Source organism: Otolemur garnettii, unplaced genomic scaffold (assembly GCF_000181295.1).
Source record: "Otolemur garnettii isolate 467f Iridium unplaced genomic scaffold, OtoGar3 scaffold00282, whole genome shotgun sequence".
NCBI lineage: Eukaryota > Metazoa > Chordata > Mammalia > Primates > Galagidae > Otolemur > Otolemur garnettii.
Window position 1 is genome coordinate 172,449 of NW_003852677.1, and position 12,137 is coordinate 184,585.

Consider the following 12,137-nt stretch of genomic DNA (forward strand, 5'->3'; position numbering starts at 1 on the left):
AAAAAAAAAAAAAAAAGACTTGTATGCTGCCCTCCTTCCAGGGGGCTCAGAGCAAGTGAAGTTCATGTTCATAGCCAACTTTTATATGGCTGAGATCTGGCCTGGGATCGTTGATTCACAGGAAATAATTGGAAGGGAAGAAGAGGAGAAAGAGGAAAATAAGGAAGAGGAGGAGGAGGAGAAGGAGGGGTAAAAATAGATCCGGCTAAGGGTATGCCATCCCCAGGAACTTACTTATACCCTATCAGCCCAGCAGGTCCTCACAGAAAATCCAGAAATCCTTCTCTTTTGATATACAGGTCTTACATCAAAGGAAGACACATTCACAAAATGCAAAATCAGTTGAAAGCCCAACAGTTAGTGTGTGGCAGTCTTCTTGGCTAGAAATTCTTCCCTTTTACTCCACTCAAGCCCACATTACCAAGCTTTCCCCATCCAAGGGCAACATAGACACCAATGACTCAGACAGAGGAAGGGGAAGAGGTGCTTAGCAATTTAAGACTTAGCCAAAAGCAATTTCACAGCCAGCCCTATGGAGAGAGATGTTGTGGGGGAAGGGGTAGAGGAAGTCAAATATCACTTGCACTCAGTTTTGGTTTGTTTCTTGTTCTTCTACTTCCTTGATGGAAAATGACTGAACCAAGGGTCTTGTGTTCTTTCTTGTGTCACCAATGACCAAAATTAGCCAGCAACTGTAGTCTTCAGGCTAGACTTCAAGGCCCCACCCAAGGCATTCATTCAACAGTTGTCTTTCCAAGCCAGGATCCCTGCATCAAGCTCTATGGTAGGGAGATCCAATACCTCCAGAGCAGAGCTCACTGAAGTAGAGGGGTCTGCTTACATATTGATTGGTGGGGGAGAAAACAACACTCTCAATGCCATTCTAATGGGGAGAGGGCAACTTCTTCAAATAGTTATTGCTCTCTGTTCTGTTACAAGTATTTCCAAGAACTCCTTACTATACTCTTAAAGACTGGAAACAATCAGAATGTCATAAAAAGTCAGTATCTCTACAGATAAGAAAACTCAGGCTCATGAAAGTAACCTGCCCAAGGTCACACAGGTAGAGACTAAAAACCAGATATCCTGATTCAGTCCACTATTCTTTCCATTGTACCATTTCTACTAAAAGACATTTACAAAAATAAAATAAAATATATCCAGACAGGTGCCCCATGCTATAAGTGTCAAAAGCTCAGCTCTTCTAACCTAAGACTAGAAAGCTCAGGACTGGGAACGAGAAGCAGAGGGACCTTAGACTCAGCCCACTTAGGAAAGCCAATTTAGAAAGGCTAGCCATACAACAGTGCACCCCCACAAAGAACTAGGTTTACCAACTAGAAGGTTTTACCTACTCCAGAGGAATAGATTCAAATGCTAAGAACCTTAGCTCCACCCTACCTTTATACTTTGAGCCTTTTGGGTCCAAACAATACTACTTTGAGGTTGTCAGAGATCTAGGCAAGCAGCTAAAAAGGTAACCAGGTAGGGTCAACAGGGCAAGAAGAGATAAGAAAGGATGGTGGAGAAATCACAGACATTCCAGAGCTCTCCCATCTTCCTTTCTCTTTCCCCATTGCTCCCTGCCTTAAGGCTCTAAACAAATACAAAAGAAACATTTGCAGTTGGTATTGTATAAACTTGAAGATGGCATTCCCTATATCAAAGGAAAATGAGAGACTGGCTGAAAGGTTGACACTTTGGTGGCCCAAGGAAGAAAATAGCCAAATAAGGCATATTTAACTGGTAGGGAATCATCAGGAAAAGTTCCAGAAGCTGACGTAGCAGGGAGGAAGGCTTTAGTCATCGGTTTCCTCTGGCAACTGGCCTAAGGCCAGGAGACAAACTCCCAGCCTTATGAAAATGCCCAGAGTATGGCAGAGAGAAAGCAAATAGGTTAGATTTTCCCCAGGCCCACCTCAGGCCCTGCTACAGCAGCTCTCTAAGTACATAAGGCAGAGAAGTATAGTGTAACTCTGAAGCAAAATGGCAGATGTTCCCACCAAATGTATGCTAAATTGACCAGGCACCAGGAGAAATAAGGAACTGGGAAAGAAGGCTTTGTTCCATTTAATTTATGTATTTCTGATATTTTCATGTTAAAGAAAAGGAAGATTCACAGGCAAAGAATTATGTGACTTTTGTTTTCAATAAAGGAAGTAGTTTCCTACAAGTATCTACAAGAATATTTGGGCTGGCTCAGCGCCTGTGGCTCAAGCGGCTAAGGCGCCAGCCACATACACCTAAGGTGGCGGGTCTGAATCTAGTCCGGGCCCGCCAAACAACAATGATGGCTGCGACCAAAAAATGGCCAGGTGTTGTGGCGGGCGCCTCCCAGCTACTTGGGAGGCTGAGGCAGGAGACTCGCTTGAGCCCAGGAGTTGGAGGTTGCTGTGATCTGTGATGCCATGGCACTCTACCCAGGGGGATAGCTTGAGGCTCCATCTAAAAAGAAAAAAAAAAAAAAAAGAATATTTGGGCCAGGCGTGGTGGCTCACCCCTGTAACCCCAGCACTCTGGGAGGCCAAGGTGGGTGGACTGCCTGAGCTCACAGGTTCAAGACCAGCCTGAGCAAGAGACCCCCATCTCTAAAAAAAAGCTGGGTGTTATGGTGGGTTCCTATAGTCCCAGCAACTTGGGAGGCTGAGATGAGAGAATCGCTTGAGCTCAAGAGTGTGAGGTTGCTGTGAGCTATAAAGCCACAGCACTCTACTGAGGGTGACAAAGTGAGTGAGACTCTCTCTCTCTAAAAAAAAAAAAAAAAAAGAATATTTGGAGAGGAATTTAATTAACTAAAAACCTTTGAAGATAACAAAGATTTATACACTTTAAGTAATGACACCTAAATTGGCTGCTACCTTGACCCCCACCTTTCAGCTCCATACCACTCATTAGTAAACCTCAGTTAAAGATTACAACAGGAAAGAAAGAGCCCCTTGGTGTAGTTTATCAAATGATTTCCAGGCTGAGTTTCCTCAGTTTTCCAGGCTGAGATTTCTGGAAAAGGACTGGACCAGGGGGAGGTGAGAGTGTATAGAAGATTAGATCAAGAAAGTAGGATCAGGAACTTTATCTAAAAATACTTAACCTGAAAAAAATAAAATTTAGTCCTTCCCAGGTTTATAAGGGAAGCTAGAACCAAAGAGAAGGAAGGAAATGTTGACCAATCCTATCAGGTTTGCCTCATTCACTCTCCTAAGCCTTGGCCCCTGTCACTTTCACAACATCTACACAGGAAAATATTTTTCAGATAATACTTTTTTCATGTAACTGGATTCTCATGTCTCAACTTTTCTTTTGTTAGGCCTTGATCAAAACCCTGGCCATACAAAGTGTCTATCAGAGTCCTACAAGGTAGGATTGCCATGGATGGGAAGAAACTTCACTCTTCAAAGTCACTAATCATAAGAACTAACTGGCAATATACTAGTATTAAGCAGTTGCAGAGCCCTTCACTATACCAGTAGCCTGGAAGCTATGTCAATGCTTACCTTATCCCAAAATAAGCCCTGAAAACAGCATCAGATATAATGTCTCTGTCATCAGACACAGCCAAAGGTTGTGCTTTAAAAAGTTGTCCAAAAGGTTCTTTCTTCAAACTCAAGGCCCAGATGCTTGGTGCTGGTCATAAAATGCCATATTCATCCATCTATCCCAACCACACACTAAGAAATGTTCTCTTCATCTCCATGCTTTCCCAAATACCTGACCTCATAGCAAAGCCACTGGGAGAAGCGAAAGCTGTTTCTAGGCTGCTGACTTAAAGTCATCACTTAACTCTATTCCTTGGTTTAGCTAATTTAGAAGCATGAAGGAAGGACAGTCTCCCCCAAAGACTTCTGCCTTTATGGAAGGTTTTCCAATTAAGAAAGGACTGTTGGCTCAGCACCTGTGGCTCAAGCGGCTAAGGCGCCAGCCACATACACCTAAGGTGGCGGGTTCGAATCCCCAGCCCGGGCCCGCCAAACAACAATGATGGCTGCAACCAAAAAAAAAAAAAAAAAAAAGAAAGGACTGTTGACATCAACTGACCCTAGAATGGGCAACTTGGTCTATACCTACATGTACATCTCTGTGGCTCTCTTTGAAACAGTCAATCAGCACCTCAAACTTTCATTTATTTTATACAAATTCATGTTCAAGAGGGCATTGGCCTAAGACCACCTGGGCTATGCTCATATACCAAAACCACATCACTCTCCCACTCAGAATAGCCACTAACCTCAAGAGTACTCATTCTTCAAAGCCTATTCATATCCCAGCAAACTCCTTCTCAAAATCTATAGAAAATGTCAGGCAAAGTATATAGTTTTTTCAAAGTATTTTAAAGTGAGTTAGCCCTAAATCATCAATTATGTAGGAGACCTTCGATGGTATCAATTGTAACCTCCATTCATGTATTTATATGCATCATAGTAAAAAGTATATAATAGTTACTTAATAACTTGTGAGAATACAACTTCCTGCCTTTTTTCTTATCCATCCCGCCTAATACATATAGGTTGAGCATGTAGTAGTTTAACAAATAATTAGGGTAACTAACATTTGTGTCTTGTTAGGCATCATTCTAAGCACTGTACATGAATTGCCTCATGTAATTCTTACCACCTTATGAGATAGGTACCATTATTATCTTCATTTTGCAGCTGAGAAAAATGAGGTGCATAAGTAACTTGCCCAAGCCTACAGAACTAATTTTTTACAGAGCTAAGATTTAAGTTCATGCAAATTGGTGCCAAAGTCTTTGATTTTCAATACTATTCTATGTTCCCTTTCTATGAAGGCTTGAAATGTCCTTTTGTGGCTACCTACCAATTTTTGCCTCAAATTTGACCTACAAGCACTTAGAAGTAAATGGCAAGGGTTGAGGACAGGAGACTCCAGTTGATATTCAAATAGTCACTACAGCAGCAAATATTGTCACCACATAGGAAAGGAAAGTTACATAATATTCTCTCAACTCAAGGAAAAGTTCATGCTGGAGCAATGAGACAAAATTCAAAGAGATCAAAGCTCAAAATTTAAAAGCACAAAGAGAAAGCAGGGAATTTGGGTGAGAGGAATACAGGAAGAACAAAAATTCATCTGAGGTCCCCAGAAGAACTTAGTCACCCATTCACTGAAACCTGCTACAGAGAAGTTATTTAGGGGAATTCCATCTGCTATCTTGTTAACATAAGCACTAAAGAGCCAATTCTTTGGAAGTCTGCACCCCCTAGGTGAAAAGACTCATCCTTTCAAGACAGGCAAGACCAGTGATAGACAATTAGCTTGGGAATTAGAAAATCTAAGTTCTTTTTCAATACTATTACTAACTTTATGTCATACCAAAAAAGCTGTCTAAACCTTCTGGCTATGAATAAAGAGAAGAAATAACTACTCCCTAATGACTCCTAGGACAGCAAGGCCTAGTCTCAAGCAGGAAAATGTGACTAATTTCTTCTCCTCACCTCCCTTCAGCCTACACATGTCTTCTACAACCCTTCACAGCCAACGAAGAACACTTAACTTCCTGGGAATTGCTGCAAAGAGTTCATTACGTAAGGTCAGGGCCTCAATCATCTCCATACAAAGAATCCCCTGCAGTCTATTGAGTTGCTCTTTCCATGACCATAAAACAATGGTCAAGTCATTTCCAAGTACAGAGCAGTGCAGTATGTGCCATTTAGAAGACAAGCATTCAAAGTTCCTATCCTATACTGAGGAGCAGCCAAGCTGGGTTTTAGTCCTGGCCATATAACCAATTCACTCAAATTCTGTCCCTTTTCTAAGCTTTAGTACCCAAAACATAAAGGCTGATCTAGAATGTTTTAAGCCAGCTCAGTTGTTCTCTGGTTCAAACACTGCTGTAAGAAATATAGACCATAACAATTAGCTAAAGAGAAGCTTAAAGTTGGAAATGCTCTGGGTTGCCCTAAATACAAATGCCTTTGAAATGCTGTATTCTACTACAGCCAGTTCTCAGCTCACTGGTGGTGGAAACCTTATGAGGTTTGTTTATGCCCATGAACTACTTAGTATCTACCATATACCTTACTACCACATATATCATATTCAAAGAAGAACTTAAACATAACCTAATAGCTTCCTAGCCTTTCAGCAGAATTACAGGGGGTCTATGCTACTGTCAAACAGTCAGGCATTGGAAAATGTGAGACAAAAAAGCAGGGAAACCTATGAAGCTTTTGGTATTTGTCTAGAGCTCTTCAGTTACCCCATGGCTTTCACAATATAATCTCACTTGGGGCCTTTTCTTTCTTCAGTAAGGAGACCCTTTTCCCTCTATAGAATCAAGAAGAAACGGTTAAGGGTAACCATGCCAGAGTCTTGTCAGATATACTAATGAAACAGACCAACTCCCAAGCTAGAAACACTATGTTCTGAACTTAGTACTCACGAAGAAACAGCACTCCAGAAGTGCCAGGGGACAAGAAGATACATTTTAACATGCACTACTTAATTTTGTACTCCTATCATTGCCTGGTACATAGAAGGTGCTCAGATGTTGAAGAAAGAATGTCTAAAGGAATGAGCTTACAAATAGGAGGCTCAAGTCTCTCAAGAACATTGGTACTGGAAAAGTTCCTAGAGTTTACTTACTTATTACTGACAGAGTTTCCTCACAAGAGACTTAAGGGCCTGAAGAAAGGACTTGCCTAAAGTCCCATTTCACTTGGATCACTTTCTGATGACAGAAAAGAGATTATTCTTACATGGAATTAGAAGAAAAATTATCAGTTCAGTGCTACTTTCCATTTCCCAACTCCCACCTTCCAAATTCATGGAATCCTGAACTAACTCTCCAAAGTGACAACTCCTATACCACAAACTAGAACCTAGATTTGAAAAATTTCTCAGCTCTGTCAAGCATGAAATGGGATAAGGGATAAACATCAAAGCCAGTCAATCATGAAAAGACCACTCCCTTCACTTGACCAATAGACTTCCCCAAAGGAGACCACCTTTGTATTGTTGTTTTGCTTTGAAAGCAGTATAGCATGGTGGGATAGGTGCAAGAAAAGATTGTGAGTCAGGAAAAAGACATATGATAAAACTCAGTTCTATCTTTGAATCAGAAACAGACTGTTCCCAGTCTGTACCGATACCAGTTTTCAGCAGCTCTAGTTATAAGCTCCAGTTATGAAAGACTCAACACTGGTAGTTTTGGTACCCAAATCTTCTCCCCTCTGGGGACCATGAATCTAGAAATTCCAGTGAAGGGGACTCCCAGGAAGATACAAAGGAACCTAAGACAGGTGTTGCTAAACACTATTAGAACAGAGTTCAGTATAATTGTAGTTATCATCTTATTTCATTCAGAGAAATTTAGATTTGGAGGCAGGGGGATAGACCAGATGACCTCTAAATGTCCCGTCCAGCTCCACTATTCAGTAAAACAGTTAGATGAAAGGAGGAGGCAAGAGAAAAGTTACATACAACACTCTTAAAACAAGTTGCTGTTATAGGCAGCTAGAAAATAATGGAAAATTGGCAGATTAGTGGTCAATATTATCCCTCACTGACTCACAGAGCCTAACACAAAAGAGTGTAGATTAGTTGGTGCCTTAGCAGTTTGGTTCCAAAAAGGTCTTCGAGCCCCCTCCATACCCAGAGGGCTTTTCAAAGACAAGCCTAAAGGAAATCCCCAAAATGGTTCCTACCCTGTTTCTATCCAGGGCTAAGAAACCTGTGGCCTTAAAGAAACTTGTGGCCTTCCTAGTCCTTTATGTGTGGCCTTTTGACTAAATCCAAATTTTACATATGCCATCCTTTTATTAAAAGCAGTACCGATGAGAAAGATGAAGCTTTCTTGCCTTTGGTGTTTTAAAAAGAACAATCTTGTAATCAGAAGGCCTCACGTTCTCCATCCCTTCAGGGCCATTCCTGATTCCTTGCCCCACCCTGATGTCTGCAGGCAAGGCTGGCTCAAGGGTTAAAAGACTGAGATTCTATCTCTTATTTGCCAAGTACCACTTTAGTGCCACTTGAATGGCTCAAGCAATGCTAGGAATGGCTAGAGAACCAAGAGTGTACACAGCCCCTGTTAAAGTTTAGCTGAATGCAAACTCCAAAGCCTTCAGATACTTTAAAGAGCTTGACTCTATGTCTGCTCACATTGATGGACCAATCAAATGGCCACTTAATCACTTTTTCCCTGACCTATTGATCTAAAGCTAAAACCACAGCAAATTAAAGAGGTTTTACCAAGAGTAACCCTCTAAGACCTAGATTCAAGCCCTACCTTTGCAACTTGTATGCTATGTCACTCTAGGTTAGTGTTTTCCTTTCATGCATCTCAGTTTCCTCATCTGTAGAATAAAAGGAGTTAGACTTTATAGTTGTAAAGAGGCTTTCCAAGTCTAACACTTAGTAAATTTTAAGGAGTGAAACCAAAAACTCAAGGACACCTTGAAAGTTCAAAACAATATTTTTTAGGGAATCCAAAAGAGCCCCCAAATCCTTTGAGATCTTAAAAGAAAAAAAGTTAAAGAGCATAGGAAGAAGGAAAAACTACACACACACACACACACACACACACACACACACACAGTCATCATCACCAGCAAGTACAGATAGCAGTTAATAAGCTTCTCCATTTTGGCTACTAAAGAAGACTCAGGACACTGGCAACCAGAAGCAGAGTTCAAGAATCCCAAGACAGGGAGGTAGGTGAGGCACGTTTTAACAGATTTAAAGAAGATTGAGCTGACTAGGAGAGACAATTGGCTAAAACAGTAAAACCAACCCTGGATACACTGTAATACATGGTTCATATGAATGAATGGGCTTAGTTTTCCACCACCATTCACCATCTACTATAACTCCAGAAATAACCTAAAGCACACCAGTGAAAAAGGAGAAAGGAAATATTTCCTCTCTTACTGGCTGGTATTCAGTGAACTAGGCTATGCCCCTGGACGTCTCAGCCTTGAGATGAAGAATGAAAAAAGTAACAGGAGATACCTTGTAACACTCCCAAATCTTACCAGGAGACCACACAAAGTTGGTCACTTTGCCCAAATTGCCCATTTCCTTTTATCTGAGGACCAGGAAAGCCTGAAAATATGGAGCAATCTGCTTTGGGCAGACAGAAAACTCAAATTTCAAGAATTCAATCACTGAGTCAGAGTAGGGTGTCAAAAGGCATCAGAAAACATGGACCAACCCCATCTTGGTTCAGGTACCATATGCCCTTAGGTAAGTCTTTTCCTATAGGCCTAAATAGCCTCATTGTTAAAAAAGAAAGAGGAGTTACTCTTAAGTCTCTAAAGTTCCTTTCATGTTAAGATACTATGGTCTTAACAGGCATAATAGTTATTTTTCCTAAAAGTTGACCAGTCCTTGAGTCAAACAGCATAGAGAAGTCTGTAATGTTCCCAGTCTATCAAAATTTAGCCTGTTCCTTCCAATTCCATTCAAGATTCAGTCAATATGCATAAAAGCACCTTCAGTTTTCAGATATCTTCAGTACACCAGGGCCTGGGCCCAAACAGCTCACACGCCAATCTCTCTCCATACCCAAGAGAAGGATCACCACTCTGTCTTTTTTGCCACCTTTGACTGAGATAGGATAGTTAATACAACTGTGAGCCAACCTTCCAGGTATGTGAAGTTGTGTTTAAAGGTGAGATATCTCAGGATTGCCCCTAAAAAAAGAGAAGCCATGGAGCAAAGTATATTTCCAGAGATCTATCCAACAATTCAGGGAATGTGACACCTGAAGAAGAGTCAGGAGTCAATCACAGAGAGAGATGTACAGAGAGGCTCCTAGAAGAATCTTTATACTCACTGTGTTGGCAGTGACAATAAAGTTTTTTCCCCTCTCTTTGGAAAACTATCCTCTTTCACTTTGGGGGGGGGCAGGGATTTGGGAAGAAAGGGCACAAAAGACCCATTTCATTAAAAGCACCAACAATTTAATAGAGAATGGTGAAAAAAACATACTGTTTGAAAGCTTTGTGTTTCTGAAGGATAGGGCTCTGAAAAGGCAAGAATGACTTGGTGGTGAGGCAGGAATACAGGAAAATGGCAAGTAAAGCTCAGCATGAACCCAAAGAACTGGGTCCTCCCAAACTCCTCCTCTCATCCCAGGGTCCATCAGCTCTTTTCTGGGCGACTAGTCACTATTTCAGCTCTACAAGGCTCAGGAAGTCCTAGGAAGGCAGATCTGGGAACATTGCATATAGCCTAGGCCAAACTAACAAGCTGCTTGACCTAAAGGACTTATATCAGGGTGGTCACTAGGCCTTCCAAGAGCAAGGGAAGGGCCCCAGCAGCCATTTGGCATGACTTGCACAAAAGCAAGCAGAGCTCATTAGTCAGGCACACCCTTCCCCAACCCCTCCCTCCCAGGCATCCGGCCCCCCAGGCCCCACTTCCCAGAGGCTTCTGCTCTTCTCATAACCAGTGGGGTGGAGACCAGATCCCAAAATCAACCACCACTCCAGAAAGGTGTGTCCTCACAGATGAGAACCCATACCTCACAGAACAGTCTGGAGGGTACAGAGAGACATGAAGTACTGAGAAGGGTGGGGCTCTGGTGGCAGAGTGGAAGGAGAAACTGGTTGTCTCTTTCAGAATGGAGTAAGCCTCCCCTCAGATTGGTGCCTTGTAAAGTGTTGGTTTCTCACGTAGAAGCAAGTAATCTTGATGATGAGTCCCACCACAGCTCTCTCCTCATGGCCTAGCAGGAAATAGCTGAAGCCACCTGGGGAGGCTGTGGGAAAGGTGACTGGGGTTGTGGGATCCTCCCTGTGCAACTCTCAGCCTCCTCCCTGCTTCTCCGTTCCCAAGGCTTCTCTTGGACAGTGGTACCTTTGCCCTAGAAAAGTGGTAATTCTTGGGCCAGAAAAATGTTCTCTTCTAGACCAGAATTCTCCTTCCTGCACCCACAGCCGGTCAGAGGAAAGGGGGGGTACCCCAGGCTCTCCACGGAGCCTTCCCCACTGTCGCATACCAGATGCCGGTAACTGGAACCTGAGAAAGAAGCCGCCCGCCCTGTCCACACTTCTGGCCTAGACACCCCCTCACTCCCGGGGGCGCCCCACACCAGGACCCCACTCGAGTCTCCTCCCACCCACCCAGGCCTTGGCAGAGGGTGCGTTGTCCCGGGTGGGCTGGTGGGAAGCCAAGCCCTGGGCCATCAGCAAAGGGCCAAGACAGTCCGCTAGAGCCCCCGGGGTCAACAGTGCCCCTCTCTGGCACTTACCGTCTTGGGCATGATTACGGCAAAGGCAGCGGAGTTGTCGAAGTTTGGCTAGGAACTCTCGGGCAGCTCTGAGACCGCTGTACACACGGATCCGACTTGGGGGGCCAGGGGCTCACTGGGTCGCTCTCTAGCGTCCGGACGAGTGCTCTGCTTCCTGCTAACGGGCCACGACTTCACAAACCCCACCCAGGAAAGAGCCGCCCCCGTCGCGCCGCCAGCTCCTTTCTGTGGCCAGCCTTCCGCGATGCTCCCCGCCCTAGCTCCCGCCTTCCAGCCAGCCGCTGGCCTCGCCCCGCCCAGCCCAGTCTAGCCCCAGCCCGCCACACACCGGCCACACCGGTCGTGTTGGGGGATGGAGTGGGCCTGAGAGGCCCAAGGGGCTCTCCCACTCCTTTCTCAGACTCACCTCGCCCCTGTCCCCATCCCCCACATCCTTTAGTCCTCCAGATCCGGGTCATCCAGCCCCACCCCCACTTAGAGCCAGTCCCTAGACCACACCCTAACAGATGCTTTTGCAGACCCTGGCTGCAACTTCTTACTGATGTGAGCTGACTATGTATCAAAGCTGCCTGTTTCCTCTCAAGACAACCCTGAATCTTAGAAAGTTCTTCCTGAGTGTATGGTCAGACAATTAAGTTCGTGAACTCATCCTAAAAAAGTGCTACAATATGTCATTGCTGAATATCACTACTTTTTTGTAAACTACTTTATGCCTAATATGGCCCTAACTTCTGACCTTCCCACCCCACCCCTTCTATGATCTTATAGGAATTGAGTGTTAGATTTCTCTTCCCTGTAGCCAGAGAAATCCCCATAGTTAGGTTTAGAAATGATGCCATTTATGCCAGTATCTGTGGAGCAAAGACATGGAAATAAGGGCTAAACATCCACATGTAGGTTGGCTACCCTGGGAAAGGAAAGTAAGAGT

At 43.6% G+C, this 12,137-nt stretch overlaps 1 protein-coding gene across 1 annotated transcript in view; it reads right to left on the reverse strand.

Annotated features, from left to right (window-relative positions):
* The window catches only part of MSN (moesin), a 72,609-nt gene extending 61,139 nt beyond the window's left edge, over positions 1-11,470 (reverse strand). Inside the window, exon 1 of the mRNA XM_003803153.3 lies at positions 11,210-11,470. Coding sequence (XP_003803201.1) covers positions 11,210-11,221 — 12 coding nt within the window. The 5' untranslated portion in view covers positions 11,222-11,470. The remainder of the gene's footprint in view (positions 1-11,209) is intronic.
* Positions 11,471-12,137: the final 667 nt, after the last annotated feature.